Consider the following 21789-nt stretch of genomic DNA (forward strand, 5'->3'; position numbering starts at 1 on the left):
AGCACCATAACCTTCTTGTTTTCTCTTCCAGGGTATATTTCCTTCCAGCTACGTTCACTTGAAAAATGCCTGTGTAAAGAACAAAGGGTAAGAAATGAGTTGTATTAATGGTTGGAGGATTTTCACAGAACCATTGCTTATTTTGGAATTTGAAAGGCTTGGTAATTGTCTTGAAAAATGAACGGAAGAAGATCATACATTGTCTGTGTTGTTTGATAAAAGTATATTGTACTAAGGCCGTTGGAGAAAATTAAAGAACCCTGTCTGCATGTGCTGGCCAGTGGCAGGATCTGGGTCACTGGAGGTCTCTCGTTGTCCACAAATCATGGAATCTGCCTAATCTTAAGCAGGAATTGGTTCTTTTTGGTTTTCTGCTACATAGGGAAGCATGGCGGTCAGACTCATTAAATGCTGAGTCATATTGTCTAAAAACTCAGGAATTTCCTAGATTCACCACTGATTATAAGAGGCAAAGTCTGCCTTTCTCTAAATGGGCATAATACTATATTCTTACATGACCACTTCGCAAAGCCATTATTCACCTTCAGAGGATATCATTTATGTGATACTTTGAGCTCATTCATCACTTAGCATTTTTTATGTATTTAAAAAAATTTTTTCCGTCTGTTTCCAGAAGGATTTGAGGCAGCTATCAGGGCAACATCATTCAAATAATTACAGGAAAAAACAATAGAATGTGCCTATTTAAATAGTTAAGCAGATCATTCATTTTAAGGGGGCCATGGATTTAGACACAAACATTTGGTATCAGTGTCATAAGGACTATTCAGTGTCATGGCGTGATTTTCATTTTATGACAGAAGAATACAGGTTCAGCCATAGAAATTGTATTTTTCTCGAATCGCAATAAATAATTTATTATTTCAATTCTTAAGACATAATAAATGGGATCTTCAAACTTAAGTTTTGCCAAAAAAAAATCTAAGCATGTTATTCAAACAGATGATTCTTACATCCACTGTGTATGAAGGTATGGTATTAAATTTCAGTTTAGTGAAAGAACTTCTGCAAGTGGCTGAGGGTCTATGATATAAATACTTTAAGTGTTCCCTACATGGTTAAACCTTAAAAAAATCTAGGAAGCCATTACTCTATGTCTTATACATGTCAGCTATTTTAAGCAATATTAGTAGTAGTCTGTAATAGTAATTATTTAAAATAGTAGATTAAAAGCATAATTCTAATACTAATAATTACCACTACTGCTAATCTTTTAAGAAATAAATGTCCTTCAGAAATGTTGTGCAGCTGTAATGCACCAGAAATGTCAAGTAGAGTTGTCCAAAGTTGTTTGGACCTTTCCTACCAGGCTAGGTTTGACACTCCCCTGCCCCGTTCACGTAAACCAGAGGATACTTTAGAAAACACTTCATCCACATGCTTATCTTTGTTCTGATTCTTCTGCCTTAGTGATCTTGGCTTGGCAATGTGGAAACTCCATGGTCTACCCTGTCTTAAAGTGTCCACTTGGACAAGCCCATGCAACCAGTTCTCTTTCCTGCCTTTGCCCCAAGCCCAACCCTGACCCCCTCAACTCTGCAGGCCAAAGGGCTGCCCAGCCCCCATCACATGCTCTGACCGAGGGAGAGAAAAGAGAGAATGCTTTGCTAGTCAGGAAGATGCCAAGCATCCCTCCACATAGTCAAAGTCCACCCCTCAAAGTGAGTTGCAATAGGTCATAGGTTTAAAATAAGTACTTTCTTTTTTTATTTTTCTTTTCTTTTCCTTTTCCCTCTTTTTTTTAAAAATCCTAGCCAGCAACTGGTGTATAATCTGGACCCCTTCCATGAGCCCCAAGGAAGTTTAAATGTGGGTAAAGGTATCTCAAAATTTGGTTATGCGAGGTTAAGACTTGTTTCTAGGCTCTCCATCTGACACCAGGCGTGAAGGGCATTGTACAGCAGAACTCTGGAGTAGAACCCAACTTTATTTACTATAAAAGAATTATTGGAATTGATTCAGACCCTAGGTTCCAGGATGGTTACTGGAAGAAAACTATGGCCTGCAAATATTTGAGGGCACATATTGCCAGATGATTGGTTTCCGAGAGAGGAACCTCTTGGGATTTTGGTGTTACCTGTCTAATTTTAAGTAGATTTGCAGCTTGATGGCCCACCAGGATAAGACAGCTGAACAGTAGATCCCAGAATAACCAAACAAAATATAATTTCAGGAGCAGACACTTAGCACAGACTATTTGAATAGCGATTTTGGTTTTGATATAATTAATAAGAAACAGCTGCCTTGCCTAAAATGGTAATTTTGTGCTTAAAAATTTACATTTTCGTTGCACAGCCCCCAAATCAATGCCCTACTGACTGCATTGCCTTTATGTTCTTCCCTGGGTCTTCAGAGCAATGTAGGACTGATAGGGGTCCTTAAATTAAATTATAGTTTGTGAACAGTGAGGCCACTTCTGTATTGTTTAATTCCTGCTGAGGTCATGCCACTTTTTAAATGTTAAGTAGGATGTCAAGTTTTCCTGGAAATTCAATGTTCCCTCCTTGACCTTGTATAGGATCATCATTATAATCTTCCTCTCCAAATATTCATCATTTAAATTGCAACAGCTGCTTCAAAAACAAAATAAATGTCCTACCATTTGAAAATGTCATATGTAGACTTCATAAAAGGTTCTGTATCTGTCACAGTTCATATGTTACTATTTACTTTTACTTTTAGCTTTAAATCCCTACTTTACATTTTCAGCTGTGGTTAGGCTCTAGAAAGAAGGAAAATATTCACAGGGCAGGTATTTTATTTATGAAATGAGAAGATAAAGCTCTGTTGGTGAAGGAATCAAGGCAAGGTTTTAGTTCCCGTGGTGCTGCTGTCAAGAAGATTTTTATAAGAGACAATTGTACACACTTTGGACATAATATCAAAAAGGAAATGCAGAGCAGTTATTAGCCTCATGCTAAGAAGTAATTGTCCCTTGATCATTTAGACAACCGGGTTCTTTGTCTAATATGCTGTTACCTTGTTCATATTAGATGTTGTCCTTGAGAAAAATATGCTGAAATAAAGAAAATAGTCCCCATCAGTATAGCCAATAGCATTCTTTTGAGAAGCATTGGTAGTAATAGCCACTTAACCACTTTAACCTTCACAAAAACTGAACAAATTTGAAAAAAGAAACTGGAGATGAAGATTATTGTATGCCAAAGGTAGGGTGCAGAGGACAAATTAAATCTTTTTTTTTTCCTATCTCCCTATGTATATTCTCAACTTCAGAACCACAATACATACCCTACTGGATATTGGTATGAATGTTTTCCAAGTATAGTTTCTATCTTTTAGAAAAGAAGTGGGAAGACTATATTATCTTAATCAGAGAGAGGAACATTTTGGAACAGATATTCAAATATCTATGATGTCTTAAGCCCTTAACTTCTGTGCTAAATGATAGCATTACTAATAGTACTAATCATTTTTCATGGCCCTGTCTGCAAATAATAAAACTGAAGTGTTACTGAGATCAAGGGAACGCTCTAGCTCCTTATAAAACCAAGTTCGTTTGGATGTTCACAGCCATCATACATCTCCTGATGGTTGAACAGTGTTTCTTTTACTGCCTTTGAATCCTATGGGCATGGCACTTGGAAGGCAAACATCATCTCAGAATTTATGTAGCCCAGTGACCTCGTGTTACAGATGAAGGCCTTTGGACTCAGAGAGGTTAAATGAGTTGCTGCCTAGTGTTCAAAGTGTTGCTGGAGTGTAACTCTTCTGACATTGTTCCTTCCCCACCACACCGCTCAAACTTGATCTGTATGAACTGGCTGGTGGTGTTTGGTATAGTACTGCCGTAACCCACTTAGCATTCCCATACAAGCTTTTAATCAGATCCTGGGTACTGCCTGCAGAACCAACAGTAACCAGGCGGCTTTCTTCCCTAATTTATCTTTTAGAGTATTTAAAACACAATTGTTGCCTGTGGTATTTGCATATATGCTTTGTTTTTCTTTTTAATTTCACAGACAATTTGAAATGGTTATTCCCACGGAAGACTCTGTTATCACAGAAATGACATCAACATTAAGAGACTGGGGAACCATGTGGAAACAACTCTATGTGGTAAGTAAATTTCTAATGGTATGGTTTGTCAGGTAGAGAATAGTCTTGAGAAATATCTAAACATGAGTAAGCATCAACTAATATTATAGCACCTGCTATAAGTCACTAGGGCTCCTTGGGGAATTGGAGATACAGGTCTTAATAAGACACGGTCTTGTTGTAATGTCTGTGTCCACTGAGCATGGGTTTTATGTTGTTTTTCAATACTGCAGGAATATAAAAGATGATTTTTCTGTCATCTAAACAAATAGGATGGTTTACATGGGCCTAATGTTGGACTTCCTGAATATTTTTAATATTCAGGGAGAAATAAGCTTATGTTCAATAAAATTTTGGTGGTGGCAGTATTTTAATCATATTCTAATTCTGTAAATAATTCAAGTACACTGTAAATGACAGACTTCTTAGCCAGAGTCAATAAGAATATTCTAAATATACTAGAGAAAAGGAATGTTTCTTGGGGGAAAAAAAAAAACTCTTATGTTTTAGGAGTATTTTGTGTATGAATACATTTATTTACTTATAAGTAATTACATTGTGGAACACTTTTTACATGGCAAACCCTATGGGAAGTACTCTGTAGGCAGAATCTCCTTTAATCCTCACAACCACTCGTGGAAATAATAACTGTGACCATCTCCAGCTTACAAATGAGAGAAATGAGGCGCAGAGAGTGAAGCACTTGCTCTAGACCAAGTAATGGGAAAGTGGCGAGCTGGGGTTCTCCAGCGGATCTGCTGCTCTCACTCTGAACCCCACTAGACGTGTGGAAATCTGGGGGTGCTGAAGTGTTCGGAAAGATAAATTCTATTTCTTCTTTCATTTTCAAAGAAATTTATAGAACAGCTTAATCATTTGAAGGGGTGCGTTCAAAATACAAAGGTATACTTATCCTGCCAAAATGATTTGAAACAGGCTGTCAAAGAGAAAATCCAAATTAGTGAGGGACATTGGCACAGAATGACAGTTTTTGTCTGTTACATCTAAAATGCAATAGGATATTTCACTGAGGCAAGAAAATCTTACAAAGTCCCTAATAAAAACCCTTTGATGTTGGACTTCTCTGATTATACCCTCTTGGAGCTTTGTGACTCACTATGAAAATCCACAAGGCAATCTTAGATGAGTTGCCAGAGTGTAGGTTTTGTAAATACAAAGTCAAGACAACTGACGTCCAGGGCTCTGTGCTGGCAAGGTGCAAAGGAAATGCAGATCTCCTTTGTAGATTTTTGTTTTTAATTTGTGTTAGAAGGACTACAAAATCCCAGTGTTATTTCACTTCAGGTAACATTGTGCATGACACTAATGTGGAAAAAGTAAAAGAAACTATTTGAAATGTTCCAACTACCACATCCTAAATATCCAACATAAGAGAGTTACAAAAATAATGACAGTGTAAATGTCCGTTAGCTGAGCTAAAGCACCAGCACTTTTCCTTTTATGTAGCTAATAGTGAGGAACAAAGTTGAATTTCCTCTGGATATTCTGCCTTATCTAGCTATTTTTACCTGCTTTTGAGATTGCGAGCATCTCTTTTGGGAACAGACTTGTTTGGTTTGAAAATCTATGTGTTGTAAATTCTAGAAGTAAGCTCCTTTCCTGCCAGTGTTCTAAGTAATGGGAAAGAGATAGAATTATCTAAGTGTTTCCCTGCATACTGGCATGGTAGTCAGTTATGTTAGGATCAAATATAAATTTTAACCTGAAGAAATTAGATTTTTGACATTGGGAATGAGGCAACCTTGGCCATGTCAGACCTTTTGGTTTCTCTTTTCCTCATGTAAATGTTTTGTGCCAAATGTTTTGGTTCAAGTTCATCATGTTTGTGTATATTTAGGGTATTGTCCATCTTCTTTTCCAACAGTGTTAAGGCATTTAGCTTCTCCACTCAAAGAAGTTTGATGAGGGTAATAATATTGTGTAAATTCTAAGCAGTGTATGAGATAGTGTATGTCAAACACTTAGCATAAAAGCACATGGTGAATGCTTGAGAAATGCTAATTGCCCTTTTAAATAACATTGGTTTAAGGGCTTAAATAATACTCTTTAAAGTATCACTTAATCATATATCAGTAATGTAGCCACAAAAACTTTAGGAGAAATACAGCAGCTGTTTTTTACTGAGTACTTTTGTACAGGTCCTGGGCTGGATATTTTACATCTTTCTTCCCTGGGGCTATGCCAGGTAGTTTTTATTCTCAAATCTTATCAAACATAATTTATCCAGGGTCTCCTGCTAAGTGGTAAAGCCTGAATCTAAATCTAGGTCTGCTGCTGCTAAAACTTGTGCTGTTTTCATTTTAAGGCAAATAAAAACTTACCCATTCTCTAAAAACTAAAATACTCACAATTAGCTCTTTGCTACATTTCTGTCATATTGACAGAATTTCTAAATAGTGTTTTATTCCAAAGGTTTAATATCGTACCCTACCTTTTTCATTTAACACTAAATCAAAAGCATTTTTTTATATTTCTGCATGGCCTTTATAACTAGCTGATTTTTAAGCCCAGTTTTTAAAGAATCACAATGTTATGACTACTAGATGTCCAACCAGATATAGATACCTTTTTCTTATGCTAGCAGGGCAAATGTGCTGGCCAGACTGGCAGTGTGTCAGTGTTGCTGCCACCGCTGGGTTTCCTTCCCTAACGGGAAAGGTCACCCACCGGCTGGTTTTCAGTTTTATGAAAGATCCTGCTTTCTTCTCATCTTAGTGTTCTCTTAAGTACTAGAAGTGATATCATAGAATATCACGTCCATCCGACTGCAGAATGCTTTCCCCAAGAGCAGGCAGACGATTAGTGTCGCTGTGACCACTCAGTTCAAGAGGGTGCTGGCTCTTTCCTTTGCAGCATTAGATTTTACTTGTTCTATAACTTCCTTATGTAATGCAATGTTTTTGACTTGAGCAGACTTTGCCTTCCCATCACTGACTTCCTCAAGTGTTTCTTAATCTCCTTTGCTTATTCTTTTGCATGACCTGAGCAGAATCCACCTCTCAAGGTCCACAAAAATTAACACCTTTAGATCAAGCTATTCATTCATTCATTCATTCTCCAGCTGCCAGGGCTATACCAGGCAGACCCAACCATCATGGCTGGGTACTTGCAGCCAAGTGGAGAACACAGACACTGAGCAGTTAATTATAAGAGCACTGTGCTACAGGGCTCTTGTAACAACTTGTATGGGAGTGTATGATGTGAGTAAAGAGTGAGAAATCATAGAATAATAGGCTCAATACGGTCTATTAGGAGTAACCTTAGAAGTAAGATTATTTCCGAGAGGATCACAGATGGCATCCTGGAGAATGCTTTTTGTTTCCTCTGGCACTTCTGTCTGACCTGCACAGTACCTGAAAACTCTTCCAGACACCAAGTATTTAAAAAGCAGAGAACACATCACGACTTTTTAAAATAAAAAATATGGTGTGACTGATTGTTTTTACCCATCACACAGCTCTTGATATTTCCGGCAGCTTCTAACTGTGTAGAGGACGGTAGATGGATGATAACCTCAATACATTTATATCGCTATTCCTGTGGTCTACTGATAACTTGTGGAAAGTAAAAGTGTAGATTCTGATTAAGAAAGATGAAGGATAAATATTTACATAAGGTCCACACTAATGTCTCTGGGGTAAGAGATATATATTTTGCTTTTGGTAAAGAGAGAGTATTTGTAGAGGGCTCATTCTGGACAAAGCCCAAAACAATAACAGTACAAGTGACAACTAATACTTACATGATATTTATTCTGGGCCAGCCATTTCTCAGAGTTTTAATAATTCATTAATACAACAATCCTCTGTGGTAGTTACTGTGATGCCCATTTTACAGATGAGAAAACAATCACAAAGAGGTTAATAAATTACCAAAGCTTTTTCAGCCAGTAAATGGCAAAACTGGAATTCAAATTGAAGTCCTTTGGCTCTAAGGCTGTGCTCTTTGCCCCTGTGCTATAGGGCTCTCTTCACAGTCATTATCACTAGTCCGTAAAACAGCCTTGCAGAAGATAGTACTTCCAGTTTTACAGGCGACAAAACTCACACTCAAAGTCTATAGAACTCCTAAGTGGCAAAACCAGGACTTGAAGCCAGGAGATTAACCTGTCGTCTTTTCACTAAACTACATAGCTTAATGAATTTCACAGGAGATGATCTAGAATTTACATGACTGTTTTAAAATTAAGAAGAAAGCATTATTTTTTTAATAGGTCTAAATACTGGACAAATAATAGCAGTATACATCCATCAGTGAATGAGTTTGTGTACTCACCTTCTGATGGGAGATCCAATAAAGCGTTAAGACCGAAGTGCAAGAAATCATGGGAAAGCAGAGTTTTCCATTTTCTCGGCTTTAGTTGCTGGTAGCCATGGCTCAGGGAAGGGGGAAGGAGTGTGATCAAGAGTTGACAGGGAAGCTTTCCTGATGGTGGTGGAAGTCAGGCCGAGCTCTGTGGGACAGTAGAATGTGGGCAGAGCTAAAGAAAGGAGCACTTGAGGAGGAAGGGGAGGCAGCATACGCAAAGCGTGGAGACTGGGCCGAGCTCCAGGCGTGGAGGCGTAGTGAGAAGCAGGAACACGAGTGTGTGTCGGAGAGTCTGAGAGGTAAAGTTGCATTCTTGGACAGGAGAGCAGAACTGTGAATGGAAGCCTACAGAGCAGAGAGAGGAGGGAGCGCGTTTGAGGGCGAAGAGGGAAGAGTCTGTCTGTGAACGGAGGATCTGTGCACAGAGCGGCAAGCACATCAGGGGTGACCAGGACCCGCCCTTTCCCTTTGCTCTGTGGTTATCCTGCAACTCAGTGCGGGGACTGGTGATCAAATCTCTACATTTGCATATCTCTTAGAGAAACGAAGGCGATCTCTTCCACCGGCTGTGGCACATCATGAATGAGATCCTGGACCTGCGGCGGCAGGTGCTGGTGGGCCATCTCACCCACGACCGGATGAAGGACGTGAAGCGCCACATCACTGCCAGGCTCGACTGGGGCAATGAGTGAGTACCGACTGTCACAGAGCAGCCTCTGGCCGGTGATCACAACAGAAGTGACATGGCCTGAGCCAGGACATGGTAATATTACCAGAACCGATCCTATGTGTCTTTCCGGTTTTCCTCTTTTGGAGGAAAACTGTCATTGATGGAGCAGAGAACCACTTCCCCTCTCCTGCTGGTGTTTGTTCTCTAGTACCTCGTGTGATCTGACAGTGTGCACGTGCTCATGGAAAATGAAATGTTCCCAGGGATTAATTAGGTACGGCTTCTGGCTAAAATGGGTCTTATTTTTATATACGCTTTGGGTTTGGCATGTGCATGTGCTTTTAATATATATCTCTCCCATATCAGGGTGGTAGGTCGCCAGTGTAATCTGGAGAGAGACACCAATGTTAACAGCTTCTGTTAGAAGTCTTAGGACAAGGGCACTGGCGGGGCCTTTTATCATTGCTCTGATGAGTCCTGTGCGTGCGTATTAGCCATTTTGAGGAGCTGCTTGGGAGAACTCAGTAAAAACTGTTCCTGACCAAGATTTACTTTTAAATAAAACTGTAAGTGAGTGACTAATTTAAAATATTAGCCGAACACTTGAGTAGTAAATCTAATCACTGAAAGCTCTGAAAGCTGATACTATATTAAGTATGAATATTAATATAGGAGTGAGAAATTAGAATAAGCCAACTTTGACCGTGGTCCTAGGGTTGCACAAGACTTAGGTTTAAGGCAGTAAATGGTTCCTCAATATACTACGTGGCAGTATCCTGCCTTCCCTCTCCCCAAATCCCTGTTAATTATTTTGACCTTCAAAGAATCTTAGGGCAGCAGATAAAAAGAAAAGCAGACAGAAAGGAGAAAACGCCTGTAAGTGAGCCATAGATAAATTAGCTTCAAATCCGGAAAAACCGATTTGAAACCAGAATGCCACTTCCCCTAACCATAGGAAGTCGCTTTGTCAGAAGCCGGGTTTGATTCCCGCCAAGACGTTACATATTACAGATATAAATACACGGACCTGCTAACAGATTTTAAACTCCATCTCACCCAGAGTACTTCTGGTATTTCGTCAAACACGATGTGCCATTCGTCTTTTTGTAGACAATGAATAGAATAGCCCAATTTATTTATTTCTAGAAGATTCATTCCTGTGAGAAATAAAACAAGTGCAGGTATGGAGGGGCAACAAAAGCATTGGACTAAGAACTCTACTTTCTTAAGACCTGAACCAAATTGCTGAGCCCTTCTTGATGTCGGTGCTTTATCTGTCAAAGGAGGAAGTTGAACTAGAGAAGATGCAAAGGCCCTTTCAGCTCCACGATGATACAATGTAAAACATGCAGCGCCTCGTGACCCATCAGACTTGTCAGCCACTTGCGTGGAGCTTCCCATCCTGCTGCCTGAGCTGCAGTGGGACCTGGGAGTAGCTCTAAAGCCCCTGGGAGCTTGCCCTGTGCTGCCTGTCTTTCATGTGTTTCTTTATTATTTTGAAAAACCTCTGAGTTTTCTCTGATTTATATGGCTCTTAGTCATTGTGCTGGTTCTCATTTAAAGGACTAGTTTGTAAATAGGAAGAAAGTTGGATGAAGTTCACTTATCAAAAATAACTTAGGAATGTAGAGCAGGCAAGAAAATGATACTCCTTCAGTTTAGTGAAGGGAGATGATGGCAGAATGAAAAGGGGAAGGAAGGAAAAACATTAATTATGGCTGAATCATGACTCAGTTTTTGACTTACGTAAGTTCTGGCTTGTACTTTGAGCAGTTCTCTGGCTAATTTATGATAAGCTGGTAAAACATTGATGCATGAAAATGAGCAGTATAATTTATTTAGATCATCCTCAACTTCATGAAATTTCTGAGCTCTCATTCTGTTTTCTTTGAATTTCTTTGGTCACTTATTTAAAAATAACTTACAGCATAGAGATTATGCATTTACCTTACTCGTTTAAGTATAAACTTATTTTCTTATTGAGTAGTGCTAAAGGGACAGCAAATTAAGATAATTCTCTTGTCTATTAAAGCAGATCAAATTGTCCTACAAAATTATCTGTCAGTACATAAATCTCTGGATGAAGATAAATTAAGAATGTGTTCTATCTCAGGTTGTATATCAGACTGTTGAAGCGTGGCCCTCTGGACGTGGGAAGCTTGGGAGGAGGAGGATCTAATCCATCTTATTCTCTAATGGGGACAGCAAAAGAATTGTTCTCACCTGGGAGCCTCCGACAGCACTGAAATAATGGCACATGTTTCTGTTGCCCATAGAGTCCTGTGGTGTCCTTGGACTTTCTGGCTAAGATTATACGGGAGGGAAGATCAGTTCATCCTTTCTTCCTGATGTCACAGAGTAGTTTAATGACTGAGCTGATGTAAAGTGACACCCCCACACCACTAGTGGCTTCCCAGATCCTGTGTGATCTCCCTCTGTCTTGTCTCTCCCCTACTGGCCTCATTTCTCCTTACCCTTTGTCAAGTGCTGCCCTGATTCTATTCTGTGAGCTAAGGAAGCTCAAACAGTGGGAGGTTTATCCTGAGGATATACCTCGGAATTAACAGAACCAAATAGAAACAAAGAAGACGCTCTTCACGTACCCGGGACTCCAGGAAACCAGCAGAAGTTGAACATTCAAGCCTGTGGAAAGAAGGGACTTGCAGATCACTGGTTTCTGGCTCTGCAGAACCTCTGCAGCTGGTGTCATTCGTTCTGCGGTGATGTAGGTCACATGCCCTTCAGGTAGCTTGTCTTCCTCATGCCTTATGGCTGATGATGTCTGAATTTCCAAGTTCAATCTCTCAAAGAAGGAATCTTGTTGACAGCTAATATCTATTATTCCTGTTTGGATTGAGTGTTTTATAGCAGCCTCTCATAAGTTTCTGTCCAGTCCATGGGGTTTTTGTCCTTAGGTTACATTCTTACCTTAGTCAGGTTGGCTCAGGAAGGGGAGATGGTCAGACCCCCTCAGACCCCCTCTTCCCAGCAGAGAATGTGAGTAGAGCAGCTTCTCATAGAAGGAGCCATGGTTAGGCAGGCGCCATGATTCATATGTGGTTATATGTCCTCTTTCCTTTGCTAAATAATCTTGCCTCAGCAATATTGACTGGTGTCAGATGATGTCTTACACTCTAGTGCAGTGGTTCTCTCTTGGAAGGGAGGGAGGATGGGGAACAGACACTACCAGAATCCCTGGTGAGGTGGAGCAAGGGGGGATAGGGACATTTTGAAAAAAAATCACAGTACTCTTTGTGATTTGAAGATTCAACTATAAATTAGAGAATGGACATGTGATTTTTTTTAAAGTTTCTCAAAGAGGAACATCATTTAGGAAAATTGAGAAACTATTTTAGTATCTGAAAAATAGTTCCTGCTGTCTAGGAGGTGACAGTTTTCTAATCTTCTTAAGAACAAATATCCCTCAGGGTGACTGGGGCAGTGCTTGGCTTGAAGTAGGTGCTGAATTAATACATTTTACTTATGAAACCTTAATGAGATTTTGGGGAGGGCATAGAATTTCAAGATTTTTTTTTTAATACAAAAGTAAGAAAGCTGTGGTTCTATAATTAGAAGTGCAACCCTGGAAAGCTTCCATGTTAGAGAGGGATGACACGAAAGGGATGCAGGACAAATGATCCTCAGGGAACTGAGCTTGAGACCTGGAGTGCGGTAGTAATTGCGAGGCGTCTGTGAGAGAGAAGATGTATTGGCTTTGATCTATAGGGCATTACAGAGGCATCGGGAAGCCTTTGGGATGGCTGGGGACGGGTAAGGAGATGAGGAGAATTATGTGGCAGTGGTATCAGTGTTGTACAGTGGGCGTCCTGGAGAGGAGTATGTTCCCAAGGTCACTGGAGGGAAACTGGCCAGAACAAGGTTAGCCTCGCTTTCCTCTGTGGATGGCAGACATCACAAATCAATTACCATACTTGGTCCCTCTGAGCCTGGCTATAACCTTAGAGTACTTTTCCACCCAGCAAGCCACATATCCGCTGTAATGAAACCTGACACGAGGTTAAACCATTTTGCCACCCAGTCCTAGAACTGTGCTGCTCCAATTTCTGTTCCACACGTTCACTGAGTTTCTCCTAATGAGTGACCCCAGAACTTGCTATGAATGAGGACCATGCACAACTTGCCAGAGGTTCGTGCTAGAAGCATGTCAACTCTGGGCATAGCTAGGTATTTTAGTGCTAGGTCAAATCCTAGAGGCTGAACTTCCCTCTTTTCAACTCCAATGTCCAGGACCAAAGTACGTCTAGCTCTGGTTTCTACTCCACCCCACTAGAGAAGGCCTTCTCTGGGGATAGTGTGTCAAGTGTGGAAGACTCTGCACCATACAGAGGGCCAAGGCCCCAGTGGAAGGAGCACCCCACTGAGGGTGTCTGCGCACCCACTCTTGATTTGCCCCTTTGTCATCTTCTGTGACTTTGTCATAACTTCTTGAGTTAAGCCCAGTGTCCAGCCTACTTACATTGTCTACCGCAGTTGTGGTCATGAGTCATGCAAGGTAAAAAGTACAGGTGGGGGAAGCATGGTGGGTAATTTCGGTAGTAAAGGTGACTTTTTCCCCAAACTTTTTCAATTTGTTTTCTAGGCAACTGGGGCTGGACCTGGTCCCTAGGAAAGAGTATGCAATGGTGGATCCGGAGGACATCAGCATCACTGAGCTCTACCGACTGGTAGGTACAGGAAACCTCCGCTCATAGCCTCACTGCTAATTTTGTGGTTTCCATGGCACTTTTCATGCTTGCTTGATTTTGTAAGAACAGGATGTTCCAGATTTAATTTGGAGAGAGTGTGGAGAATTGAGAACTGAGGTGACCATGCCCTGAGTACAGTACCGACACACTTTACCTATCTCAGAATGATATAATGCTCTCCAGCAGGCCCTCCATGCCCAGGCACTAGAAAGTAAATTCTCAGAAGTGTTCACTCAGTTCTTTTGCAAATATGTATACTTTTTTTTTTTTTGCCTAGTCTGATGAAATGTCTGTCTGTCACATGAATCCGTCTGTTGTGTTTCAGGACCATGCTATGACAATGATACCTGGGCATTGCTCACCTCCTGTCCTTGGTCCTCAACTGCTGGTCTTGCACCCATCCCTCCTAGACCCCAGTCCATTCCTAAGTGCTGAAGCCAGTTAATAATTCTAAAATATTTGATCATATTGTCCATCAGAGCATCACCTATGGCTTGATTTATTTCTAGTTGTGTGGTAGGTTAAAGTCCAGTTTTTTTGCTTCTCATCTAGGTTCCCCAGATCTGGTCCGATCTGCCAGATTGTGGTTAGCCTTATATTCTTAAATACTTGTGTGAAATTTACCAATCTCTTCATAGTAACTAAAGTCTCTTAAAACCCAAAATCAGTGAAGAAGGTGGTTGGGAAGGGCTTTCAAAGGCTGTTACCCTAAGTGTAATTTTACTTTGATCTCGTTACTACTGCTTCTTACCGTAATGTTTCTAGGAGGTGTTCCTGTTGGAAATAGTAGACTCATTTTTGGAAGATCTTACCTCTTGTGGGGTAGCTTTCCAAGCTTATAGTAATTTTCTGAGAAGAGTGGGATACCCTTAACCTGTAGATTGTCCATATCTTAAAAATTGGGGGGAAATTATTAATAAGTGCATAGGGGCTTGTGTCTGATTGGAGAAGGCAGTTCTTAATATTGCTTTCAGTTTTTTCCTTAATAATCAGATTGAAGTTCAGATTATCTGCACTTTATTGTGCCCATTCTATTTTTGTAGAGGGTTTCCTTTACTGTATGTTGCACGTCCTGGGAGTGGTGTGTGCTGCATGCCTTTGTGACATCAGTGCTAAGCAGAGTTTTTGGCACGCGTAGCAAGAATACAGTTCAAGGTCAGTTGGGGAGGGGGCCAAGAAGGAACAAATGAGAGTATTCCAAGTTAAAGTCATCGTGACTTCTTAGCTTATATAACACATATAATCTGTATAGTTCATTTGTCAGTCACACCTCTAATGTGACATCTTTATTGTTGCTCATTTATTTCACTCATTGAGCATCATTTTTTCTCTCACTTTTTAAATAATCACTCATTTTTAAGTTTCTTCAGGGTGCACACTGGCACACTGAGTCTTCTGCTACCTCTATTGTGCTCAAAGGTAATCCTGTACAGTGCTTTGCACTTAATAAGCACCTAGTCATTGTTTTCGAGGTCATTTGGGGTCATTAGGTATTATGAAAAGACCATGGACTGTGGCTCCAAACAACTAGATTTGCAGTTCAGCTCTTCCTTTTACCAGCTCTGTGGTCTTGAACTTACCTACTCTCTTAGAGCCTCAGTTTCTTCATGTACTAAATGGTGAAATAATTCTTTTCATATTTGTTATGAAAGTTAAAAAGGAAACATATAAAATGCCTTTCCTTGACAAATAATATGTGCAAAACACCTAAGCATTCAGTCAGCTTTCATTTCTTTCTCATCTTGATTTCATCGGCACTGGAGAGGCATCATGGAAAGAATAACTGGAATCTCATATGCTAAATCTTAGGATTAGATTTGGCTATTTTTAATGAAATGCATAATAGAAACTTAGACGTGATGGAAACTTATTTCTCAAAATATGCAAGTCTAGAAGCAGGAAGTTCTGAGTTTGTGGTTTCATGATGTAAAAAGGGACACAGGCACTTACCTTTCTGCTGTGCAGTCGTAGCTGCTATCATCAAGCATACCTCAAAGTACAATATAGCTGCAAGAGTTCTAGCCGTTGCATGCATCTGCACTCCAGGCAGTAGGAAGGAGAGAGGTTCCTCTTAGTTGATACAGCTACTTTAACAACCCTTCCTGGAAGTTCCACACAACACTCACATTTATGTCTCTTTGGTAGACTGTAGTCATACCCCCCACATTTAGATGGCGATGTCAAATATTTGATAATATTGTCCTATACAAATGCATTTTATTTTCTCTAATTCAATTTTGTGTATATGCAATTTTGTCTCTGTTCTTTTCAGTTAACATTATATACAGGGGGGCAAATTGATTTCACCTTTTTCAACATTCCCATTTATTAGTGGGGGCTGCCTGGAATGAAGTGTTGATAAGACTCTGGGATCTCCTCTAGGCTCTGATTGATTAGTAATGTCTGCCATTGGTAGGAAAGACAGCAGTGGATATTTCATCATTTTACTCTCAGATCCTAACCCAGAGTCTTCGTTTTACAGACGAGGAAAATAAAACAATGTGATTTTACATGAAAACTTAATTTCTCCTCAGTAGTGGTTACATTTTACTGTTTCTAAAACAAAGGCAATAGCCCAAGAAAAACCCAAATAATTATAAGTTTCAGAAGGACATGTTTTCTTCTTGAAGTCAGCCTCTTTTTAAGTTCCTGTTTGTATCCTGGGCCTAGCAATAATCAGATTGTCTGTGGCCCTGGTCTTTTTCTCTGTGCAACATGAAAGTGACTGACTGTGTTGATTTCATCAGGGAGTTAGGAGGCACCATCACCAATCCCTTGTTGTTATTGTTGTTGTTTGGCAATGTATCGTCACTTGGGATCACGGACCATGGCATAGATGTAAAATGACCTGAGAGGATGTTTGATTAATTGTTGCTGCCTCTCTTCTTTTACTTCTTTCTTGACAGTGTCATATTTGAAACACAGGTGTTTTCATCTTACTAAGTTCATATTGCATCAACAGGAAAAAAAAGTCTTACTGTAGGTTTTTGATAGCACAGTTAGCACGTCTTTCTCACCTGCTTGTGTTCATCTAAACAGTAAAAGTGCTAAACCTCACAGTGTTAACATATGTCCACTTAGAAAGCTTGGTGTGGTGCCAAAGGCAAGATCTCAATTCTTCTATAAATAAAGAGAACCTTATTAGCCGGATTCTTTGGTTATTTATGCCTATAGAATATCTTTTTAGGAACTTTTGTGGTTTTATAAGATCACGCTACCTGCTTGCTTTGTGATCCTTAGTAGGTTATACCAGTGGTTCTCAAATGGAAAATGGCAATTTCACCCCCACTCCAGGGGACATTTGGCATTGTCTGAAGACATTTTTGATTGTCGCAACAGGAGGTGGGAGAGAGAGCTGCTACTGGCATCTGTTAGGTAGAGGCCAAGGAAAGCTGCTGAACATCCTACAAAGCCCAGGACAGCCCCCACAACAAAGAAATGTGCAGCCCAATTGTCAGTAGCACTGAGGTTAAAAAACCCTGGTGTAGACCTGTGTTCCCCAACCCCTGGGGCCACAGACAGGTACTGGTCTGTGGCCTGTTAGGGACTGAGCTGCACAGCAGGAGGTGAGCAGCGGTAAGCCTGCAAACCTTCATCTGTATTTACAGCTGCTCCCTGTTGCTCAAATCACCACCTGAGCTCTGCCTCCTGTCAGATCTGCAGTGGCATTAGATTCTCATAGGAGCTACTGTAAAGTGCGCACGCGAGGGATCTAGCTTGCGTGCTCCTTATGAGAATCTAATGCCTGATGATCTGAGGTGGAGCTGAGGAGGTGATGCTGGTGCTGGGGAGTGGCTGCAAATACAGATTATCATTAGTAGAGAGGTTTGACTGCACAACAAATGTAATGCATTTGAATCATCCCAAAACCCACCCCACCCCAGGTCTGTGGAAAAATTGTTTTCTGTGAAACCAGTCCCTGGTGCCAAGAAGGTTGGGGACTGCTGGTGTAGACAGTGCATCCAGTAATTAATACATTCTATGAGGATTAAAACCATAAGTCAGTTAAATAAATTTTGGGGATGAATCTGTTTCTCCTAATCAAAAATCTTGTCAAACCATAAACACATTTAAAGTAACTGGTAGATCCATTTGTAACCATAAATTATTTCAAGATGGATTTTTGTCTTGTGTTATAAATACCCAATCATAGCTCTTGAAGTGTGAATTTGCTTTTTAAATTTTGTTATTACAATACTTTTTCACAGATACTTTTAACAGTTCCCCAAAGTAGTGAATTACCAAGAGACAAGCAAGTCATCATAACCTACTTCAGTTCAAAGCCATCCAGACCTTGAAGAATGGCAGGGGAGAGGGAGTGCCAGACTTGAGAGCGCATGTCACATGTGCCAAGGGTAGACTCAAGCAGGCTTATTACTAGCACGCAGGCAAAGACCAAAGGCTCCAAGGCAATAACTATTCAAAAGATGCAACAATACATTTTTTAATGTGCTGCAGTTAGCATCTCTCTGCACATGATCATGATGAGGGATTCTCAACCCTCATTGCCCATTAGAATCACCTGGGGAGCTTTTAAAACTACCAGTTTCTGGACCCCCATCGCCTTGAAATTCTAATTTAATTGTTCTGGGATAGGACCTGGGCATAAGTATTTTTTAAAAGCTCTCTTGGGGACTCTAAAGTGCAGCCAAGGTTGAGAACCACTGATCTAGATATATTGGATTCTTTGTATGAGTAAGGGAGCTAATCTTTTCCCTCAGTTCCCAGTGAATGTCATGATTCATGCTGGGAACTCCACGCCGTTTGAAGTCAAGAGCAGATACCTCCTAAGGTCTGTTCTTTTCATAAGGCTTTTACATCTGTTTCTCCAGCTCTGGCCTTTAGGAGTCATTCATCTCTTCATAGCTTCTGTTGTGTTACCCTGTTAAGTAAACATATGTTGAACTTTTAAGTAAATAAGTTAGCAATTCCAGGAAAAAGAAAAAAAAGAGCTTCTTTGTAAAAGAGATGTAGTTTTATGAATGTATAGTGCTGCTTTTTCCATAGTAAAAAGAATTTTAAAAACATAAAATAGAGCAACCTTCATAGAAAACAAAGCAGAATTATACTGGTTTCCCACAGTTAGAATATTTTTCTCTGGGAACTTTTCTCTGGTAATTATGGCCAATACATACCACAGTGCTGAGTCCTATTTTTAAAAACAATGTATTTACCCTCTAGTTTTACAGAGAGGTGCTCAATGTACCTATTGAGTATGCAGTGATTATAGATGCATTTAGTTAACTATATATTTTTCACCCTTGACTTTTCAAGTAGTAAAAAATAAAAGTCAAAAGCATGAAAAAATTCTGGTGATTTTATGCTAGTGCATTTACAACTATAAATTTAGATGGAATTTGGCTTCAAAAATTGGTCATTCAGTAGTTACTGAACTCTACTTAGAAGCTTAAAAGGATAGCTAATGTAAAAATGGGGTTATGTACCTTAATTCTCAATAAAGGCTATGTCTCCATTTATGATGGAGTTAAAATCCCTGAACAATTTCTTTTAATTGTCAAGTGATGCAAAAGAGGTGGCTCCCTTAGTAGTCCGTGTTATGAAAGCGATAATCCTCCACATTCTTAGCACCTGTTCTGCTAATACACAGGCCTTTCTCTGTGTTTTTCTTGTACTCTTACACTCTTGTCCTGAATCAGTGCTACTCAAAGTGTGTTCCAAGAACTGGCTGGACCGTGAACTGTTGGTAACTGGTCCAAGTATAAAATTGGCAAGTAAATGATTAGAAACCTTTATAACATTTTGACATTGCCATGGCATTTTTATTGCATTTTATGAAAGGATCAGTCTGCGGTGGATTAGGGGGAGACACAAGCTGGTCCTTCCCTGCAAGCAGTTTGAGGAACCCTGTCCTACACAGGTAACTCCTGTACCTTCTTTAGCTCTCAGCTGAGGTGTCACTTTCCCAGGAAGCCTTCTCTGCCTGCCCAGACTCAAGTCAAATCCTCCCTTCTCTCATCAGAATCTGGGTCTTCTGCTCTATTCATCACAGTTGCAGTTTTATGTGAGGAAGGTTTTGTTCATGTCTGCCCCCCCATAGTAGATACAAGCTCCATGAAGGTGTGGACTATTTCCATTTTTACTCGTAGTTGCATTCCCAGGGCTTGGCACATAGTAGATACTTAACACATGTCTGTTGGGTGAACGATCGTCCCCATGTTCTCTTCCCCTTTGGATTCATGGGTGACTCCTTTCCTCCCTCAACCTATAGGAACTCTCATTTGTGGTCTTGCTTCCCATGTGTAGCCTTGACTGTCTATATTGAGGACAGGATGAGAGGTAGACATAGATGCTATTCCTACCTTCAGACACCTTGTTGGCTTTCCTAGGTCTGTCTCCCTACAGCACCACAGCAAGTCAGGAAAATTTTCTTGCTCTTGTGATAGAATATTATTTGCCACAGCCTGTCTCAGACAACTACCACAACTTTGCAATTTAGCGTAATCTAAAAGAACATTTAATTATAAGAAATGAGAAGTTATAATTTAAATATAAATTAATGTGCTTTTTTAAAAAGATGACTAATAATTTGTTGTCTTGGGAGTTGATAAAGGAGCAAGAGTGCTTTGAACTTCCTGTTTTCTGAATCTACCCTGTGAGTTGTTACTATTTTTAACATTAATGATTTTAAAAATTCTTAAAGCAAGATTCCTTGACGATCTATGAACTTCATAGTTTCTTGTTTTGGAAATTGGAGAAAATTTGGAATTGAACATCCAATTAGATACCAAATTCACAGCAGAATAAAATTATAGGACATCACAGTCATACCCTAGCTAACTAGTTTGTTGGATTTTATTATTGTCTTCAGTCCATGCTGATTGTGTTTCTGTTGGGGGGTGTCATTCAGATGGAACATCGCCATCGGAAGAAAGACACCCCAGTGCAGGCCAGCTGTCACCACCTCTTTGTCCAGATGAAGAGCCTCATGTGTTCCAACCTGGGTGAGGAGCTGGAGGTCATCTTCTCGCTCTTTGACAGTAAAGAGAATCGACCCATCAGGTAACTGCACATGGAACTAGGACTTGAATTATGTTCAATTAATGTTAGAATGGTGGATATTTTTGATTGGCAAGCTTTAAGATGTATGCTCTTGTACACTTTTACTCTATTAGCCTGCCTTTTCTCACCTGGATGCTCTGAGTTTCCAAGCTGCATATCCTCTGGATATTTCCATGAGGCTAGGTGGGATGATGCGTGCAAAGTTCTCTGAAAAATTCAAAAGGGCTATGGGATCATAATAATTGATATTAAATGGAAGTATGGCATTGATTTCAAGTCTGTTATTTCCTTTAGTTCTTTTGTATTGATGATGCAAGGAAGATGCCATTTCTGTAAAGTCTGAAGTTGGTTTGCTTATCAAGGTCAACACACTGTATCTTTCAAATTTTCAGTAAACAATTACGTTATTCTTACCAAATCTGGATCAAATGATATCAAGAGACAGCTAAATACTTGTAATCCTTCCCATTGAAGTTTCAGAGCTGTGAAGTGGTAAATAGTTTTCACTTTTGTTTTTTTCTGTCTCTGTTCTCTGTGTCTTACCTGTTGCAGTTCTCTTATGGCAAGCTTTCAGTATTTAGAGAAAGATTTATAGGGGATATTTTCGGTAGTTATCCAAAAGTCTCAACTCTTGTTGAGATTTTATGTTTTCAAATTTTTGATATTTGTTTTAAAGTTAAGCACAAAGCATGACAACTTTTAAATTAAAAATTTTATATTTAAATTGAGAATTAAAATTGAATCACACAAATCACACATAATGACCCAACTGTACCTTGCTTTAAAAAGAATGCTTATGAAAATAAATGCTAACAACTCTAAGCAATACTGAGTCACATATATTGTTTTATAAACAGAATAATCTTAGAGTATTTCTTTTCTGGTAAAATACATTTTTCTTTTTCTAGGAAATATATGTGAAGCTTATTTTTAATGCTTTTATAGCCATAAAATCCTTGGTGAATTAATTTATATGATAGTCATTAT

At 39.7% G+C, this 21789-nt stretch overlaps 1 protein-coding gene across 4 annotated transcripts in view; it reads left to right on the forward strand.

Moving 5' to 3' along the window:
- DOCK4 (dedicator of cytokinesis 4) overlaps window positions 1-21789 on the forward strand; it is a 408336-nt gene that overhangs the window by 184460 nt on the left and 202087 nt on the right. For all 4 annotated transcript variants that reach the window (XM_045565153.1, XM_045565154.1, XM_045565155.1 and 1 more), the window contains exons 4-8: window positions 32-87; window positions 4002-4098; window positions 8946-9094; window positions 13677-13761; window positions 20651-20802. In XM_045565153.1, the coding sequence (XP_045421109.1) occupies window positions 32-87; window positions 4002-4098; window positions 8946-9094; window positions 13677-13761; window positions 20651-20802 (539 nt within the window). The remainder of the gene's footprint in view (window positions 1-31; window positions 88-4001; window positions 4099-8945; window positions 9095-13676; window positions 13762-20650; window positions 20803-21789) is intronic.

Source organism: Lemur catta, chromosome 11, assembly GCF_020740605.2.
Source record: "Lemur catta isolate mLemCat1 chromosome 11, mLemCat1.pri, whole genome shotgun sequence".
Lineage (NCBI taxonomy): Eukaryota > Metazoa > Chordata > Mammalia > Primates > Lemuridae > Lemur > Lemur catta.